Source organism: Silurus meridionalis, chromosome 20, assembly GCF_014805685.1.
Source record: "Silurus meridionalis isolate SWU-2019-XX chromosome 20, ASM1480568v1, whole genome shotgun sequence".
NCBI lineage: Eukaryota > Metazoa > Chordata > Actinopteri > Siluriformes > Siluridae > Silurus > Silurus meridionalis.
Genome location: NC_060903.1, coordinates 12,777,110 through 12,798,764, shown reverse-complemented (window position 1 = coordinate 12,798,764; position 21,655 = coordinate 12,777,110). Strand labels below are relative to the sequence as shown.

Sequence of the window (21,655 nt, the reverse complement as noted above, 5' to 3'; positions counted from 1 at the left end):
TGTGGAACATATGCTAGAATATTTTTACAGACTGAGTTGTTAAAATTATTTTCCTTATCCATGTCAAAGTGAAGTATAAAATCCAGCGTACATGAAACATGAGACATGACACATACCAAATGCCTGGAGTAAAGAATAAAGTTAATATTACACTTAATGTGTTTTATTCGTGAATTTGCCAACAATGTTTAATTAAACAATGACCTGTTATACTTTTAACAGTTCTTTTATCTAATGTATCTACTAACAGTTACATTGAGGAATGCCCATGTGTGTGTATGTGTGTGTTCACCTGTTCCTTATTAGGTGTGTTGTATTCAATAATGTAGCCCTTAAGCTCTCCATTAATTTCGCCATCAGGTTCGGCCCAGCTGATATACAAATCTGTCCCGTTCAGCATAGCTGTGATGTTCACCGGTACACTGTCTGGAACTAAACACACACACCATAAGTTTAGTCATAAGTCTGATATATTAACTACCTGTAAATCAACATAAGAATTATAAGCTATTATATTCGATACATTAGCCTTAGTAATGGATTATGGGGTGTTATTAAGATAAAATAAGGAGAAAGAGTCAAAACAACAACCTGATATCTTGAAATAGTGATATATTCAATCAAACAACAACTTATCTTGAAATAACTTGTTATTAATCCATATTACTTTTTCAACAAACTCGTATTAATTGTATTAGCGTTCCCTTGTAGCTACACTTATTTTTTATACACTTATAACTTCCTGATTTTATAGGTGCACTTTGTGTATCAGCTTTCTATATTAAATATTTAATGGTCTAAACAAACCCATTTAAAAAATTTACAAAAAATAAACTCATGAGTTTCTTTTCTTGAAAGCATACTATGACTTAAGAACATTATGAAACATGCACACATTTGCCTAAAACATGTTTTCAACTTCCTGAACTACCTTCAAAGATTGTGCTATGCTAATATGAAGCCAGTTTAGCAAGTGTGGTCAGATGCTTTAGTACTAGCTTGCTAGCTAAGTGTATTAAGTCTAACACAGTCAGTGCCAAGCTTTGATTAAGTTGTTATGTCAGTTTATGTGCCATGGTGAAACAAAACTCATAATAAAACAAATTTGTCAAATGGACTATAATGTATATGCCATTGCTAACATTTTCGTTAACAGTGATGTTAATGAAAGATTAATGATAGATAAAAGATTTGGCCAAAATGCATGTACGAGCCATAATGAGGCTCTGCTTCATCAAACAGTTTGATATTTACGTCAGGAAATGCAATATGTACTGTATATTATTTCATAGTTTAATTTAAAGCTCTCTTATATTGTTGTTAATTTCCAACAGCTTTATAAATACTTGCTCACAACACTGGTACTGTTCAGCCATTATACTGCACACCGTATTCAGTTATTTTTTTTCAACTTTGATTCATATGCTATAAATAACAGTTTGAGCAGGGAAAATTATCAAGTGTTGGTACAATATGCAAAATGTGAAGATGTGTGTGTTTCTCATGCATACAAACTTACTCATACTTAAAAAAAATGAACGGAAATACCAAAACAATAAGAAATGACATGATAAAAAAATGATTAGACATTAGGCAGAGGTTAAGATGTAAAACATGGGTACAGAATAGTTTTGTCTTGATTGTGATCTGTTATTTAAACATTTATATTAAGTATTAACTAAGTGAGCTGCTGCGTTATTTCCACACACCCAAGAGGTGTTTTCCAGATGTTTGCGTGTTTGTTCCAGCTGTGAGGACGTGGTATCTGAGAATTCAGAGAACACAGCTTTATTGGAGAAAACAGGTTGTTGGTAGAGTAAAGAGTAAAGAGAGCAAAGAGTAAAAAATGTCTAACAGAGGGCATTAGGTTGATTGAGAGCAAAGTCACCCACACACACACATACCCACACACACAGACTCACACAAGGCCCTGTCTCTTTTTGTCTACCCCCCTTTTTCTGCCGTCCTTCTTTTTATTTTTCCCTTTTGTACCCTGTCCCTTTTCTTTCCCACTCCCTGAGTCTTCGCTCCACAGCACAAGGAGAAAAACTCACGCTGGCAGCCATAAAAGACCAAAGATCAGGCAAGAAGTAAAAAAAAACAACATAAAAAACCCTGCCTGAATAACAGACCAGCACATAGCAAAGTGTGTGACTGTATATGTGAAAGTGTATCTACAAACTGGTTTAGTTAAGTAACATTTTCTTTCCTTCTTCCCACTTAAAAACATACAGCGTGTTTCGTTTCCTAGAGAACACACTCTCCCATGTCGCAGAGCTCTGGCTCGTTCTGGACGTGGTACGGCTCTGATGATGCTATCAGGCAGCATTTCGTGCCTGATTGTTTCCACATGTGGATCTGGCTGAACGCTAGCAAAACAACTGAAATGTTTTTAAGCCAGAATCTCTTAAACATTTATTCCTTCAGTTTAACTCACACAACACGCACTTCGCTCTTTCTTGCCAACCCGAACACACCCAGTCTTCCTGTCTTTGAGCGCAAGCCCAACACAACCCCCCACCCCACCACCAAATAAGCAACTAATAAGAAGAGTATAAGAAAACATGGGAAAAACAAGCAAGACATTTGAATATATATATATATATATATATATATATATATATATATATATATATATATATATATATATATATATATATATATATATAGATTGAATATCACAAAAGCTAAAATAGTTTTTAGAACATATGAAGGATTTATATTATACTACTGTGAGACCTCGCACTGAGATTACTAAGTGTGAGTCATATTTTCTCTCACCAACCATTTAAAAAAAAAGAGCAAAAAAAACATGGCACCCTCATTGGAAAAGCAATCGGCTAAACTGAAGCGTCAGTGTGTACTCGGCCCATATTAGTCAGGATTGAGGACAAAACGAACGCTTTTTAACAGCAGCCATCCATCTGTGATTTCCATCCTAGACTAAAAAACCTGGCTCCAAGCATGTTCCTGCTCACCGTTAGTGCACACCGCTAAGCAGTTACAGACGGCTGAGGCTTTAAATGAGTCAAACGTTTCCCAGTGAGCCCTGCACCACATCAGCGCCTTGCACTTTACGAGGCCAGAACCTTGTTTTTAGCCTCCCTGCAATTAGTCACAAATCAGTGCTGTTTGCTGTTTGTAGCCGCAGTCGTTTCAGTAAGAAAAGCGAGAGATCAGGTTAAGTGACTCACATGCAGATGTGCTTTAAATATTCCTATGGTCAAGTGGTTGGAGCTAAGAGAATGCTGATTGCTAGGCAATTCGCAAATATAGAGATGTTGCAAAGAAACTAGCAAATAACTAAGAAATAAAATAGAGTCTTCATCACCAGTCTCTGATCATCTTCCAGCACAATCGCATCCTGGAGTGTTTTACTCTTCTTCAAAACACGAATAGGTAAAGGTATATTTAATTTGATGAGCATAATGTCATATTTTATCTATTTATAGCTAGATTTACACAAGCTAACAAGCATAAAAGCACAGCTTTATACATTACCATAAAAAGTTGTGAAGACTCAGGAAATGGAAAATGTACTGACTGTAATAAAGCACTTGAACTGGAGACTCCTTCCTTTTAAAAACACCTCAATATAGAAAACTTATTTTCACCATATGAAAGACTGCTGATTTTTCTTTGTTGTATTATAGAAATGTATTAATTGACCTTCTAACCAACTCAAGAGTAGAACTGAAGTAAAAGCCATTTCGTGATATAGTCACGAGTTTTAATCTATTGATCCGTGTTCGTGGACACGTACTTTCCTCTTTTTCGTATCACTCAGCACTACTGACTCCGTCTGGCTTCGTATCCAAAGCAACAGAGACAGAGCATCATGGGTAATGCTGACAGAAATGGCAACGGTAAACTTTTTTTTTCTATTTTTATTCCACATTTTAAGGCAGAAAATATATGGTTAGGATAAGGGATAGTGTTTTCGTTGGGAGTGACGAGGGTGGACAAGATTAGAAATGAGTTTATTAGAGGGACAGCCCATGTAGGACGTTTTGGTGACAAGGTGAGGAAGGCGAGATTGAGATGGTTTGGACATGTGCAGAGGAGGGACATGAGTTATATTGGTAGAAGAATGCTGAGGATGGAGCCACCAGGAAGGAGGAAAAGAGGAAGGCCAAGGAGGAGGTTTATGGATGTGGTGAGGGAAGACATGCAGCTAGTTGGTGTGAAAGAGGCAGATGTAGAGGACAGGGTGGTATGGAGACGGATGATCCGCTGTGGCGACCCCTAATGGGAGCAGCCGAAAGAAGAAGAAGAAGATAAGGGATAGTCTTAAGGTTATACTGTAATAAATGTGGGTGTCTCTAATTAACACAGTCTCCTTAACTAACTGAGAGAAACTGTAATTTGACTGGAAGGACTATGGTTTATAATAGCGAGTAGCTTACCGAATATGAAGTAATAAAACAACGATAAAATCTCCTGCTTAAATGTTGATTAATGGTGCTTAAAGATTATAAAATCAATAACAAAAAAAATTAAAAATGCGTCTGTGGTATCCAGTGGCAGAAAGAAAACTTTGGCATGGGCACCACAAATACTTTCTATTGAAATACGTAGAAAGTCGCCCCTCAGTGACACAGTAAAAGAGGGAAATTCGTGTCTATGAACACAAATCAATAGATTACATTTTCGTGACTATAATCACAAAATGCTGTAAGACTGGGACATACTGAGGCAGAGATGTCAGAAATCTCCCTCCAGTGTGTTGGCTAATTATTTGAAAGACAACAATTGCTACAAGTAGTAGAAAACAGCGACGTTTTCGTCATGCAGGTTCTTCAAATTACTAAAGAATGATTTTGCAGAGCATCATAATTTGATGCTTTCAAAAAATATATATTTTTTACATTCTTGCGTACTGACAATAAAACTGATGACGCAAATACAACATGACAAGAATGAGCATTTTCATAAAAAATAAAAAGTCTGATGTTTATTAAACAAGATTTGAAAGCACTTTCTAAATCCTCTTTATTCACTTCTGTAAATCCTCTTTCTTTCCATTTCTGCTTTTGTGTATTTTCTGATGAATGATTTGGCTTTCTCACTTTGCCTTTCTTTCTCACTCTCTTTCTCTCCTCCTCTCTCTCTCTCTCTCTCTCTCTCTCTCTCTCTCTCACACACATACACACAAACACACAAACACACACACACACACACACACACACACACACACACACACATCCCTAAGGCCAAGCTGGCTCTGGGAAACAAGCAAAAAGCATGTTGTTTTTACTCCCTCCTCCACATTTTCCTGCTCCCACCATTACTCTATCTCTCCCAATTTTTTTCCCACACTATCATGCCTGTGCTTCGTCCTTTTCTTATACGGGAGCAGAGAAATCAGGGTCATCCAGGGTCAGGAGAGAGGGACCCCAGGAGCATTGGGGATGAAAGAAAGGAGCGAGAGAAAGGACACAGGCAGCTTGCTGGAGAAAGCAGGAAGTGCATTCCTGACTGGAATTTGAAGGATTTGGGGATGGCCAACAGGCACAGTGAACGAAAGAGACAGAGAGAGAGAGAGAGAGAGAGAGAGAGAGAGAGAGAGAGAGAGAGAGAGAGAGAGAGAGAGAGAGAGGACCACAGATAAAGTGAGCGATGGGGGAGGGGGAAAGAACGAGATTAGGGTCATAATCCGATCACGCCGCAGCAAGTAACATGGTGTAATGAACACGTGACACACCCCTGTTGTTCAAAACACAAATGACACATACTAACAGGGGAAAGATTAACCATCCACACAGGCCATGCCAAAAACACACACATACACACAATGATGCTGCCTAAGTATATCACAGGTCAGTGTGCAGGACGTAAACATTTTATAATGAGTCTCCTGGTATTTATAACTTATTCTCTTTCACCCTCTATGCATTATACCCTTTACCCTTTAACTTTTTTATATTATTTCAATACTCAGTCAACTGCTACACAGATTCTGTCTCTCTAATTTTACTTCTCTTTCGCAGCAAAACAATGATTTGCTTACTCATCCATCTAGTGAAATCCTTTTTCACATCTCAGTATCACAGAGGTAATATTGTGCATGAAGGAACATCATGGGTAGGGTGAAAACATCAAAAACTGGAGTTTGAAAACTGGTATGAATATGCTTAAAATCTTCTATGTCTCAATTTGACAAATAACCTTGAATTCTAGCACTACACTATTTTTTATTGCAAAGGTTTTATTGGTGGCATTTGAAAGAATGCACCCTTTTCTTTCCTCCCCCTATCTCTCTTTTCTTATAGTCACTTCTCCGTCCATTAGGTTGTGTGGAAAAACCCGGCTGTGGCTCAAACCTAGACACAGTACTGCCACATAGACACCATGGAGCCACACTTGCCAATTCAGGACATTTCTGAAAGAACCGCACTCCCATCTTCACACACATACACAGCTTTACTTATACCCTTGGTTAATCCTTTTCCTCTCACCCCGCCCTGCTTGGTTTGAACTTTTCTCCAGGAGTTTACATTTGAAACTGTGTCTCATGGTGGGAGGAAGAAACGGATGGACATTCTGCACCTTCTGTTTATAAACATCACATTGCTCGTTTACCTTGGCCACAGAAATAGCAGTGTGTGTTCGACTGTAAAGCACTTTTTCTACCTTTTCAAGCACTGAACACTCCAATCTGACTCAGGCCATGGCAGTTATCTACAACAATTTTTACAAATCCTGTGTTTTTTCTGGACAGTGAGTACTACAACCGGGAAGTTAAGGAAGGAACAAAACTCTCTCTTGAACCTTATAAGAGAAAAATAGCAGCTTTTTGTGTTACCAAGACTTTCCAGTGGCAGAACGCTGACACTGAAGGCTCCTTCAAAAGGTTTACTAATAAAGATCTCCTTGCAGACATTATTACACGATGACCACCTACACACCTGTAATCCACTTATTTAGATATAGATATATTATTAATACAAGTACATTAATATAAACCTAGCACAATTGTTGAAGCAGATGTCAAAATGTCAGAGATTAATCTCCCCCCCTTCACATTTCTGCATTCATACCTGTTTTCAGGGACATGCAAACTTGTTTTTATTTATGTAATGTCCCCTGTCTCATCATTGGTTCATGTCTTCACATGTCTTTTCCTGAATAGCTGTTCTCACTTCCTTGTTTGATTTATCTGTGAATAAACACACCTTTGCTTCCTTGTTGTCACTGCGGAGTAATATGTTCAGATCTCTGTTAATTACTAAGCTGTTTTTGTTCCACGTTTCAAGTTTTTGATTTACGAGTTTCGAGTTTGTGAGTTTGCGTTCTTGGGTATTGTTGTTACATACTGTAACATACAGCGGTTGTGGAATTTAGACTGAGACAGAGGCAGATTATTTACATATGCAAACTCTTTTCTTTCTTCAAATAAATGTAATCTTATCGCAGTATTTTGTCTTTGGGTATGATTTATCTCATGACTCATCTGAAAAATAACTAGCAAAAACTTTTCAGTCAAATTTTGCACTGCAAAATTTTTTTTAAATAAAATTAAATAAAAAATCAATGACAACTTTGCTTGCAAATGACCATGATATTTTGTTGGATAATCCAAAGTTATTTGTGAATTATTCCTTGCTTATGGCATTATTGTCTATCATGTGATAATGTTTCAAATGAGCTATTCGGGAACAGGATTGTAAATTTGTGCATTTTATAATAATAATGATTATAATAAAGATTTACATTTTTTCAATTTTTGTAAATGTGGAAAAAAGCTGCTTGCTACTGTTTTGTATACCTGCAATTTTTCACTTAAACAATATAGCTCGTTCTCGGAAATGATGATGTTCTGTCAAATACCGTTGCCTCTGGTTATAATGACTCCCATTTGTGATCCTGGAGAATCAGTATAATACACCTGTGTTATTGATTTAAGAGAATTTGCGTTATTAAAAACCAACCTCCTTCATTGGTGCTAAAGTTCACCCATGGCGTCCAATCAGAGAATCCTTGGCTGCTCCGGCAGGCGACTCTGACATCATATTGGGTGAAAGGTTTCAGGTCAGAGATCAGGTAACTCGCAGGTGGAATGTTAATGTTTTGGTTGTGGATCATGTGATCTGGATTCAAGGTGGAGTCCTCTCCTGATGGCTTAACCTAAAGGACCGAACGATGAGACTTCACTTAAAAGTACATCACTTTTCTTCTTTAATCATAACTGATATATTTCTAAGGGACAAAAGCATACAGTTTGTATAGGGAGAATGGGTGATAAAGCCACTTGAATCTCTGTAAATTAACAAGAACTACCAGTTAAATTATACATTTCAATTTCTATTTACTCTTTGAGCTGTCCCTTGAATTTGAATGCATTAACTGTAGCAAAGCATCTAACTTATATTTATTAGCTCATCCATTTCTTCATTCATTCATTCATTCATTCATTCATTCATTCAATGTTCATTGTAAAAAGTGCTATACAAATAAAAGTGAATTTAATTAAATTGAATAAAACATTTTAGATTTTCTCTTTCACTTTGTTACAAACAAGAAGCAGTCCCTTCCACTTCCCTTTTCCCCATCATTCCCCCTTCCTTCTGGCTGCAAGTGTCTGGGTGTGTGTGTGTTTTTGGTTAGTGTGTATCTGATCATTGGTTTTAGTCATCTAAACTCCATACACACAAACAGTCTGCTCTTTAGAAAATGCCTTGCTGTTCTTGGCTGCTTTCGGGACTCATGAACTGAACGCTTATTGATAGAACTCATTAGCATTCGGCTGGAGCGCGAGACACACTCTGAGGCTCGGCAGGACACATGAAATCCCTTCAGATCAGCAAAAAAGCAGCAGGGAGGGAAAAACGTGCTGCCTCTGCAAAGCCTGCACAATAAACGCCATCAAAGAGCTGAGCGCTGGCCTAAAGTTTTACCTGAATCAGCTATTAAACCACATGAAAACAGCCATAAAGCTTTTAAATTGTCCTCGTCTGTGTAGCGGATGCAATACCGATGCCTTCTGCAGAAAGACATGAGCTCTTGCAGCTTCTCACTCGCATACTCTGGCTTCCAGTTCTGGAGCTATGGGAATAAGTACATTTATACTAGCAATTGACAAATTACTGCCATTGCTTGTAGTTTAACAACCACTAGTGTTGTCACTATCTAGTAAAGAAAAAATTAAATAACACTCGAATCAGTGTGAAATTGTTATTCATTTATTTACATGTTAAAAGCTAGCATTCAGACTAGCTTTACTGTCAGATTAGCTATTTAAACTGTACTAGCCACACACTCACCATAGGCACCAACCATCTCTGCTACATCCTTTTGTGCTTTCTTTTCCTTCATAATGTCTCTGTAGGCATTTGAATGAGAGGTCATATGCAAGAGGATAAAATGTAACCAGGGTTATGTTTTTATGGCTGTGAAAACACTTGAGCACACGTAGCATAGAATCGATCAAATGTCTCTTTTAATCTAGTTATTTGGATTTAGTGTGTTAAACCTAATTGGCAAAGAATTTAGGGAAATCTTTCTCTCGTGTTAATGACAAATTAACAAGAACTACCAGTTAAATTATACATTTCAATTCTATTTACTCTTTGAGCTGTCCCTTAAATTTTAATGCATTAACTGTAGCAAAGCATCTAACTTATATTCATTCATTCATTCATTCATTCATCTTCAGTAACTACTTTATCCTAGTTAGGATCATAAAGGATCCACAACATAACCCAGGAATGCTAATTCCAAGGCTAGAATACACCCTGAAAAAGATAAAGTGTATCAGGCAGTACAATACACATATATATGGTGTTTTTTGAAGAGGTGAGAGAAAACTGGGAACTGAGTTGAAATCTGGGAGGACATGAAGTAAACGTGAAATTCTGAATAGACTATAAATCAAGCTCAAAACCATAAAAGGACTCTATCACTTCACCATTCCTCAAAGTATGATCCTCTATCCTCAGTCATCTGTTTTATTTGACATGTCTTCCCTGATGTCGTTATTCGATAGGGGACCCTCATATAAAAAAAATGTGTATTACTTGTATATTAACTTCAGGTCATTTGCACCATCTAATGTGTATTGCATTTTCATTTATAAGCCATATCTCAGCCATATCTGTTCTACAGATGTGAAACCATAAATCCCACTTTGCCTGTGACTCGATGATATTTAATACACTCAGGCATGAAACCTCATTACCAATATAGCAGGCGATTGACCACACGCTTTGTCACGCGTCAAGCGAAACCCAAGATGGTGATAACAGAGCGGTGATAAATGAAGCACGAGTGGCCATGGACAGGGGGATGAATGGATAAGTGGAGTGGTATATGAATCATGAGTTCTGCAGTTAATCGAGAAGTCATTGTTTGGAAGACAGGAACAATCTTGGCCTGGCAAAAGTTGAAAGTTCTGAGGCGCACACGAGGCAGCAGGAGGAGTCATCAGTGAGTCACAGCTCAGTGATTCAAAATCTTTACAAAAAAACAGCAGAGTTTAAGTGACAAGCACTTGTGGATTGTGAGTCATATATGGTAGGGCATTCCTCTGGCCTGGCTCACATTGGCAGAGATTCAAATCATTTTTCTGTGTCCATACACCTTATTCTATGATAATAAAGCCTTGTCTTTTTTTTTCATGTTTACCTGCTCACATTCTTTCTTTGTGGCATCGTTTTTTCTATTTCCCTAAGGTAATGTATCATTTTCAGGTTCTTCAGGTTCACCACCATGTTGGACTGTTAAAATTTGTTTCTCTTTCTCTCCCCTTCCTATACCGAGCCCCTTTCAGCTCCCTCTTAGGGTTCAGGATTGTAGGGGCACAAAACGGGGTGCGTTTATTAGAACCAGATGTTTTGGGGTGGTGCTGGACTGCAGAGAATCTAGATACGTAGACCCACATATACTCATTCACACATACACGGAAAGAGTTCCACCAGGACAGAGAGGGGCCCCCTTGAAGAGTGAAACCTGATCCAAAAAAACAAGATGGGACTCATACAGAACTTTCAAACTTAGAATGTTTATATAAAACGGACATATTTATAGACCATTGCTTTTCTATCTTTGCTACAGAGAAATAAGTGTTTCTTCCATACAATCAGATCAGACTTGCGTGTGCATGCAGAATGCATCATTGTTTTTTTTTTTTAAAAGAACTACATGTATGTTTTTTTTACCTGCACTGTGCAGAGATTAATGGTGTACATTCCTCCAAAGCCCGGGGACCAGGACAGACGAATGCTGGAATTAGTGATCTCCACAGCTTTAATATTGTGCGGTGGGGCAGGGAGGACTGTACAAAGAAATAGGGAAAGAGGAAAGACAAAAAAATGAGTGATGTGACTACTGGTCATTGTAACTGAACTTCTGAAGTGAGGAGAAGTTTACAAAAAAAAGAATTAAAGAAGGATGTGAAAGAGGATGAGCTCAGTTCCACAGTCACCACATGGTGAAAAACATACACTTACCCGTTATAACTCCAGAGCTGGATGATGCTACACCTTTGCGATTATGAGCTTCGCAGGAGAACGAGCTTGTTTTGTTCAGTCCTGGAAAATATAAAAAGAAAAAATATTTAAAAAATAATAATTTCAAAATGTAATCTATTTTAATGTTTGACCATTCGGAATGACCAAACAGGTGACTTGTCATTCAGTATGGCCTGATGACAGATTGTTGTTGAGTGATTCACTGTGTAAGAAGAAAGAATAGTGGTTTGTGATCAAATGCAAGGGTTTAAAAAAGAGCTGAGCATGAATGTGTCACTTCTGCTTCTCGCTTATTGAGAAATGCAAGGATGTGCACTCAAACACATGCTGACATTCACAAAATCCAGTGAAACAATGGCTGTCTTAGAGGGTGACTAATACACATACACATACACACGCATACACATACTTATATACACACATACACTGGAATCTTGGCACATTCTTTGAAACGGATGTTTAAGGGTTCATTAAGAAACACTGTGCATCCATTGTGTTGGGGCCAAACAGGGGAACAGAGGGTCACAAGATTCGATGAATATTGCCTGACATGTATGTGCACACATGTGTGTACATGTATGTTTGTGTACTCTGTGTTCGATCCCCAAAACTCGCTCATTGCTCATTAGGTTTAAGATCTCACTTAATGTCGTTTACAGAAACACTGTGAACTCATTTCCTCAGCAGTTGATTAGTTTACTGTAATAAAAAGGTGAGTGTCCTTTGACATTTTCCATAAACTTTCCCACATTATTTAACACGTTCTTATTGCAGTAGCTTTAAAGATCACTGAAGGGTCCTAAAATATACAGTATTGTGGTATTTGGACAACTGGAAGACTAACAAGAAAAAAACCTTGACAAGACTTTGGTATATTCATTTCAATTTGAAATGTGTCATTTTAGAAGCAAAAATATATGACACTACAGGACAAGCTAGAAGACAGATTACAAGTTGTGCAACAGTTTAAAAAATATTGTGTTGGTCCCCCTTTTACTGCCAAAACAGTCCTGACCCGTCGAGCATTAACATGATTAACTTCTTCAGCAATTTGATCTAAAGTAGCTCGTCTGTTGTATCGGACCATAAAGGTCGTCCTTCGCTCCCCATGTGCAACAATAAGCCTTGGCCTGCCATGACCCTGTCGCCTGGTTACCGCTGTTCGTTCTTTAGAAGCCTTTTGATAGATACTGACCACTGCAGACCAGGAACATCCCAAAAGAGCTGCAGTTTTGGAGATGCTCTGACCCAGTCCTCTATCCATCACAATTTGGCCCTTATCATACTCGTTCAAATCCTTATGCTTGCCCATTTTTCCTGCTTCTAACACGTCAACTTTGAGGACAAAATATTAACTTGCTGTCTAATATATTCCACCCACTAACAAGTGTCATGATGAAGAGATAATCAGTGTTATTCACTTCACCTATCATAATGTTATAATGTCATAATGTATAAGTATTGGCCTCTCTTAATACATAAAAATATACAAATGTATATGAATATAGAAGTAATTAAGAAATAATAACAAAAAGGTTTTATTACTTTATGCAAGTCCAGTTTTATGTTTTATACCACAGTGATGTATTCTTAATTCTTGATAGTCAAGTCTCTATCACAGCAGCTTGGACACTACAGGCTGCATGGTTTATTTTAATATGCTGATTTTGATAATTTATTTAACTTTAATGACCGTAATTGTCATATGCTCCTTCAGGTGCGCTTTTTATGGCAGTTATAGAAAGACGTGAAAGGCTCAGAAGGAAGGTACAGAACTGGTGATGCAACAATTACTTATAGCTACAATATGACTTATTTTACAATAACACTAAGTATAAACTGAAAAAAAAAAGAATGATGTGCCATTCATCGATTGTTATGTAGAATAATGAAATTTTAAAAACACCTCACATTACCCTCAATAATTACATTCATATAACAGCACATACCAAAGAGGTTTATTCGTTACTTATGGTATCACTGATTTTCTGCAAATACCTGTTTTACATTTATAGTAAAACACAGAGCTGTTAAGTTTTGTGCCAGGAGCCAGTGGTCTGTGTAAAAAGCCAACAGATGTGTTTGTTTGAGTGTTTGTGTGTGGTGGCTGGCATGAGTCGCCCTATTCCAATGATGTGAGTGTATCCACTGGTCAACCATTCATGATGATTCAGAGCCACTAGCCCCTTCAGCAGCCCTCTATTTCTGTCCGCCAGTCTGTCTATCTCCCTCTCTCGCCTTTGTGAGTCAGTGCTTAGAGCTGCAAGTCTGTAAAGCTGGAACTACAACAGACGCCGCATCGGTCATTCTGGCATAGCAACTGTTTAATGCGCATTCCCTTGTTTTCTCCTTCTCTTTCTTCCCCGACAAACTTTCCTCTTATCTCTTGCCACACTGCGGCTCTTTGGGCAGCCACCAAAAGGCAGATTCTTATTGAGTGAATTCAGGCTGGCATGCAGCCAAAACAGAAATGTGTGTGTGTGCGCACACACATACTCGTCCGTGTGCATGTATAGAATGCATTGACTGGCAATAATATTTCCACTTTCGATGTTAAACATTTACACGTTTTCCTGTGTTCTGGTGTTTCATGCAAAAAAGGCACTCAAACATACCAGTAATAAACAAAAGAAAAATGCCTAAATCGTAATGCTTGTCTCCACATTAAATGCTACAGCTCTTGTCTAGTAACCTCCTATTATATTATGAGTCAAGTTCCAAAACAGTGAGACACCTAGTGAAAGTTACATTCATTGGAGACTTGTTACTCTTGTTGCTTTCTTACATAATGACGCATATTCTCAAGAAATGGTAACAGACTGGTCAATAAATGGAATGAAATCAAGTGCTTGATCTGCTGACAAGATATATCTGCGGTTGGTTAGTTCTCAGTACTTGAGCACACTGCAAAATAGGCTCACACAGTAGTGTGAAGTTTCACATTCGCAGCATTTCTTCATTTTAATACACTTTGTAATTCTCCCAACCCATACAATGAATACTATTATATAGGACAAACATGAAGAAACTCATTTAAGCTTCACACTAGCACACTACTGTCTCTCTTTGCTATCTTTGTGTGTGAAAAATCTACTCTTCTGAAGTTGTAGTGACAAAGTGTTTGCCAAAAGGTCAGGTGTGTGATTGATTAGGTTGAAGAATGAATAGGTAAAAAGGATGTTTGTATGGCGTGAGAGAGGGTTGTTGGTTGTGAAATTGCATTGGTTGGTTATTGTGTTGTGTTTAGGAAACCAGTTATTGATTCCTTAAAGACTTAAAATACTATATAAAAATAAAGTTACATATTAACCATAACGTATGTTGCCCAATTCTGATTCAGATACATGAGTATAGGTAATTCTTCTTTTTTCCTAAACATAACCCATCTTGGTGTCCCAAGAGATATATTTCTATACCTCCCTGTTTCTTGTTCCTGTTCACAAAGAAAACTAATCTTTCTGAGTTTTGTTACAAAAGAGCTACAGAGGTTTGTTGAATTAAATGTTATGTAAGGAATTGGTTGTGACTTTTTTTTTAGGGTCATTTCTCAACTGGTATGGTCAGTGTTTGTTTCTATTCAGCAGAATAGAAAAACAATTACAGAGTTCCTTTTTGCAAGAAAACATTTTAAGGAAACTCCCCAGTTAAGACAAAAAAATAGAACAATTAACTCTTTAACTTACTCACTTACAAACGGACTAACTTACATTACATACCTATTTATATTAACAGAAATCATGGTAAAAACAGCAAAGATTCTACAGTACAATTCTACAATAACATTAAAAAAAATTGAATAAAGAAATCTGTACAAATATATAACACTGGACTATCCTTCTTTGGACAGTATAATCTAAGTAACCAGATCTAAATTCTCTTACAGAGATCAGGATCCCTGAAATCCAAAAGTTACTCAAGACTTCCAAATAAATTTTAAAATAATGAAACGTTCCATACTTTCTAACATACTTTTTAATTTTTCATTAACAAAATAAAGTATGCAAAGAAAAAATATGAAATATAATATACATTTTGAATGCTATATTAGTGTCAACTAAATTTCCAAACATGACAGGCTGCAAAATCTGAACATATTATTTCCTGGTGTTTTAGTTCCCATATTTCCTTAAAAAATTAAAATTATTCAATATTTTAGGGCTTGTGTAGATTGTTTTATTAAATCACATCTGATTTAATCTGATCTGGGTAGGACAGAATGGCTGTATGTCTATTTTTCTGATAATTATTGATTTTCACGGTTCAAAAACAAGATTCTAGAGCACAGATTTAAAACTGGACAGTTAAAAACAGGAAAAAAAACAGAAATTTTCAACCGTCCAGTTTAATGAGTATTATAAATTAATAAATTAAAGGGAAACTGCCTAAATTAGCAGGTGTATCAGAGTTCCTATTAAAGTGACAGAGTATTTTACTAAATTAAAAATTCAGAAGTACCTGTGAGGTTGAGGTTGGATGGAGACAGAGCAATAAGATCATCTAGCGTATTAAGAGGAATTCCATCCTGGAGCCAAATGATATGGACTGGTTCAGGGGGCCCATGAGCAACACACTGAAGACTCAGGCTCACATTCGCCACTATGGATATGTGGTGGGGTTCAACAGAGAAATGTGGCAGTCCTAGAAAAGAAACAAGAAAATTAAAGATGTAAACATATGTAGTTAATATATTTAATGCAATGCATTTAGGTAATTTTTAACCTTAATAATGACAAATGACAAATTAGGAATAGGGAGATTAGTTTTTATCCTTTACACAAAGATAAACTCCATGCCACAGATGATATTCAAAATAATAAAAAATGTTTCAGGAACAGAAACTAGCTACAGGGTTAAACATATTACGTGCAAAATCAAAGAATTTTTATAGATACACTGTGGAGGAAATCTACCCTGTTCCACATACAAGAGCTTAAAGATGTCTAGATGGTGTCTATATTAACAGTAAATATTTTCTCTTTGCCAAGCTAAATTACACACTTGTGGAGGTTAAGTATTGATATAATAAAAGGATATGTCTTATTTTCAAATGAGAACTGGTTCCTGAGTGGACAAAAGCCCACACGTTGCACTTATTCAGTGAAAACCTTTACAATTCTGATTGGATGCATTCACGCATTTGGCATTGTGTCACATTTTAAAGCATCTGACTCAACCGGTTACTTTGTGAAACTGTTGCTTAACAATAACAATGGGGTCAGTGAGTCAGATTTGATGCCACGCTCATAGATTGCATTCCTTCCCCTTATTTAGACCGCACAAGTTGACCACATAAACAACGAACTGAGATCTACCTTCTAGTTGCAGGTGTCCTTCAGAAGATACTGTCTCATTATTCCCAGTCATCACCGCACAGCGGTAGGCTCCCATGTCTTTCAGCTTAACATTTGCAATCCTGTGCACAAATAAAACTTTTATTTAGATGATCTTGTATTTTCTGCTTGAGTTAAACAAAAGTAAATATACATGTACGGGGGCTTACATGTGGCTTGCTAAATACAGCTAATATTGATCGTATTATTAGAACAGGCTAAACTTTAGCAGAAAATAATCTTTACATGACAGTAAAGCAGTCAGCGGCATTGAACAAGGTTCAAAACCAATGTTAAGATGTGAACAATAAAATGAGAAGTAAAAGAATTGATTAAACAATTTAATATTGCAACTGTATTGCAAAATTTGTCAAAAAATGTTTGATATCCAATATTTGCTTCTGTAAGGCTACAGAAGAGCTAAAAAGTAATGCAGCTAACAACTAAGAAGGTGATACTGGTGTAAATACAGACCTCCTTTGACACATGTTCAATTGACGAAAAAAAATAAACATAGACATAAATGTTAACCACCAAACATAACGGATTACATACAATATACACGATGCACATTTCATTAAATGTACCGAAGTGTACTGATGACAAGCCATGTGTAATCGTCTGGGAGCATCTGAATTTGGTTGGTGTTAGAGTACTCAAGCTGCTGCCCTTCTTTGTACCACAGAATGTCTGGAGGGGACTCATCACTTTTACCGCTTGCATCCATCAGCAAGGCACACTGCATTTCCACCGGCTTCCCCAGTGATGAAATTATATCCCCTGGGCTTTGCTTGAAGTGCAAACCTTAAGAAGAAACATGGAAAAATGTCAGCTCTGAAGTACTGTCAACAGTGGGATTTACATATCCTCAAGTGACCACAGAGAACCTGAGAGAACCTGTACAAGGATGATTATTGGATTGGTGATCATTGAGAAGGTTTCTGCCTTCAAAATCTTTTACTTCAAATTTTCCCAATTACTTTCATCTACTCAAACCAAAAGAAACAGTAAAACTATATTAATTAAATGTGATTTGTTGGCATTAGTTTCTTGGTGGGACTAAATGCTCCTTCTTATATGGCATGAATGTATATGAGATATTAGAGTATGATCAAATAAAATCTTCACCTGGTTGGTGAGTTCATTTTAGAATCTGTAACTGGAATAAATTTGTTAGGAGTGTCAAGAATCTCTACATATAAACACAACCATACGAGGGTAACATATATACAAAAATATCCCTTAACCATTCTAGTATGGGTTTATATGATGCTGAACAGACTGAGGCCTGGCAAGCTGCACACTATCAAACGTTTGGAAGACCACTATCACAGCAAACATGAATCACTGGATTCCTCCTTGTCTTCTGTCTCCTCATAGGACTGTTTCACATTCCTCTGCTGGCATGGACCTGATAACACCCAGTTACTGAAACGGAAAGATACCATGTGCATGTCTAATTCAGCATGCCAGTTCATTTGCATTCCAATTGAACTAATCTCGAGCTCAATCCAAAGACATTTGACCTGTCTTGATGAATTGGTAAATTTAAACACTCCCCTCAAGCTAGTCACACAGTTTAATCTTTGACATTAGAGTGAAGAACTCTGGCCCTCTTTCCCATAGATCATTCGTCCCCCAGGGTCGCTGTGTTCATGACGTTAATGGCGACATACATGTAAACATTTGTTATTGATGACTCCTGTCAAAAGTATTTAAGAAGCAGACCTGAAACATAATAGAGACAGATACATATAGGGAAGACCTTTAAAAAGAACATCTAATTGCTGTAAAATTAAAAACAAGCAGAGTAAACAAAGAGGGCAAACAAATTAACTATGGATTGTTTGGTGCCACCTTAAGTGTTTTTCTTGCTTTTGGAAAACGTGATACACTCAGAATTTTTTCCGCATAAGTGAGCTCACACACCCAAACAATTAGCTAGTGTAGCTGTGATTGACAGTCGAGAGACAATCGACATCCCTCCCAGCAATAATGCATGAGAAACCTCCCTTAGCTTCCAGTCAAGGCTTGTTTCTGCCCTGTATTTAACTGGGACCTTGCTCATGTGAAGAACTAAAAATTCAGAGACATCTACCACCAACCCACCTAACAACTCTGTGAAAAGAGATATCATCACTAAGCACATAAAGAGGTGAGCCAAACTAACTATGCCCAAACTTGACTAAAGTGAAAATCTTCAGTAGGTAACAAGACACATGACTCCCAAGATGAAATTTATGAGGCCCACAAACATTGCTGCTATAGCTGGGTTCTCTCTGCTTTAGTGTAACCATTACTGTCTAAAAGCCTGGTCTCCTCTGCTACTTCTCCTTTTATGTCTGTCTGATTTCTGAGAAACACTTACCCTTAAACTAAACAAACCATCTTTGGTATTTTACACTATTTAGCCATAAGGATTAGAAACTTTAAACCAGTCTGCTAAATGAGTAAATCATAGAAAAATAATAATCTTGAGTTTCACTTCAATAAAGAGTAGGCTTTCAACATCTTGTAACAAACCACATATGTGTCATAACAAAATATGCTATACATTTCTGCGATTTCTTACGGTTCAAACAACAATTAAGTGCAGAAACATTTCAGATCATTTTTATATCATAGTCTGGTATGCTGCTTGAGCTTCACACATACACTTGATAACCATGCCTCATCACTCTTTCCCACTCTTTCCCTCCTCATTTGTTTTCTTCCTGTCATCTCCACTCCCTTCTGTTGATAAAAGTGAAATGTGGAGCGCCAAGGACAACAGAGTGTAGAATTCCTTCTCCTCATTTCTCCCTTTCTCCTCACCTTGTTACTGGCCTTTCTATTATTTCTATTATAGCCTTTCATTCTAGCTCAATGTATCTTTTATTAGGTTGCATCAACAGGGGTCCTGACAAACAGCTTGATCACTGTGCTCCACTCCCACACTCATCCACTCTATTCCCAAACATCGGAGTATCAACACCATACTGACATGAACCTGATACTTTGTGTAATTTGTGCATCAGACTGGATTTGAAATACTTCAAACTCTGATATCTTGCCATAACTTCAGAGGGATTGGCTTGTAGCCCGTTGCGGTCTACACCAGCGTTATCCATTAGGCACTCGAGTACCCCAGGGTGCTGACTGGTTTTGGTTGAATGCTTGTGTTTTGGATGTTGTCATTGGGGTGGTATCCTCAAGTGCATATTCTTTGTACCTGTAGTGTGAATCTTTTACCTGTAGTGTAAGTTTAACACCTCTTAAAACCTTATGCAGGTAAAACCTGTTGGACTTCCATGGGCACTTAGCTGTAACATAAACTTCCCAGGAATAAAAGATAAATCAACCAATCAAATTCAAGCTTTTCACATCCTTTACTTCTCGAATGACAGATTCATCTATCTTTTTAAACAACTTTCTATAGTTTTATATTTACCTTGTTTCAACTAATAAGCATCCTTCATTTGATGAAATTGTAAGGTTTTTGTTATTTTTTAGAAATCTTTTTATTATTTCGATTCCAAACCAGGTGCGCTCAAAGAAGAAATTAGATGTTTGTTTGTTTGTTTGTCCGGTAATGATATTTCTTGCTTACCTGATCCAGGTTGGCTGTGTAGAACTGACACAAAAAGTAAAAAAATCTGATTTATTTTAAAGAAATCCATTGTTTCCTCCGACTCGATTCGTTTGTTTGTCCAGTTCAGGGTCTCTGTAAGAGGGTCAGCGCATCTTCACGCGCATGTCCAGTGAAAACATAAACAAATGTACCTGAGACCGCTGTGTTTTACTTGGATTGAATCCGCTTTCTTATTTAGATCAGTTTTTCCTCTTGTAAGTTCTTGTTTCTGGTTTCGAAAAGGGGAAAAAAATGCTTCCCAAAAACCTCCGAAATGCGGTGCAGCAGCAGCGTCAGCAATTCAGTCTGCGATCAAATCCGTAAACAAAAACAAAACAAACAAAAAAAAACACTTCTTAAACAAACAAGAAAGTGGGACAACTTTTGCATGTGTCCATGAAGAATCAGGACTTCAAATCACAGCGAAGAGTTTAAGATTTGCAAGTTTGCAATATCCAATCAGAGTTCTTGCAAAGTTTAGTTTAGTTTACTTTCGGAGGAAAAAAAAAAGTAAACATTTCTTTCTCTTTTTTTTCCTCCAGACTCCCGGCTCCAGCTACACTCCCACAGAGCACCAAATCCTTTCACTGCGCACAAAACTCCAAACTTCTCAACACAACTTTTTTCCATTCTGTTTCTCCCCCTACTCCTCCTTCCGTCCTCCTCCTCCGCCTCCTCTCTTTCTCTTCTTCTCATCCCTCCCCTCCGACTCACCGAGTCTTTTCCCACAGTGGACGCAGAAATCCGAGGGGCCTCCTTCATCCTTCATCCTTCATTTACCGGGACACAATGCGCACTCATGCTATTTAATTACTGATTTGTTCCCATCGAGTCTGCATTAAATCACAGCTCTGCTATTTTTAAAACCCGAAATGATTCATGGAAAACATGACGAACACAATCTGATTTCTGTCTCTCCTCCTGGATAGCAGAAAAACAGAAAGAAAAACATATGGAAACACATATCTATATTTGATCCCTTATTCATAAGATTCCTACTAAACCATCCAGTTCAAATGTATATGAGCTTATACATATCTACATCCTGAAACTTCTCACACATGAACATCCCTCTACACTTTAGTGTAAAATATATTGTATATATTGAGGAAGATGTGGGGGGGGGGTGGGATTGAGAAGGATGATCCGCTGTGGCGACCCCTAATTTAATTCAATTCAATTAATTTTTATTTGTATTGTGCTTTTAATGATGAACATTGTCTCAAAGCAGCTTCATACAGATAATG

At 37.3% G+C, this 21,655-nt stretch overlaps 1 protein-coding gene across 1 annotated transcript in view; it reads right to left on the bottom strand.

The window, feature by feature from the left end:
• LOC124403000 (tyrosine-protein kinase receptor UFO) overlaps positions 1 to 21,056 on the bottom strand; it is a 36,385-nt gene extending 15,329 nt beyond the window's left edge. Inside the window, exons 1-8 of the mRNA XM_046876519.1 lie at positions 20,388 to 21,056; positions 17,386 to 17,602; positions 16,781 to 16,881; positions 15,924 to 16,106; positions 11,448 to 11,528; positions 11,157 to 11,272; positions 7,932 to 8,127; positions 293 to 432 (exon numbers count right to left, since the gene is read on the bottom strand). Of these exons, the coding sequence (XP_046732475.1) occupies positions 293 to 432; positions 7,932 to 8,127; positions 11,157 to 11,272; positions 11,448 to 11,528; positions 15,924 to 16,106; positions 16,781 to 16,881; positions 17,386 to 17,602; positions 20,388 to 20,457 (1,104 nt within the window). The 5' untranslated portion in view covers positions 20,458 to 21,056. The remainder of the gene's footprint in view (positions 1 to 292; positions 433 to 7,931; positions 8,128 to 11,156; positions 11,273 to 11,447; positions 11,529 to 15,923; positions 16,107 to 16,780; positions 16,882 to 17,385; positions 17,603 to 20,387) is intronic.
• Between the last annotated feature and the right edge of the window lie 599 nt (positions 21,057 to 21,655).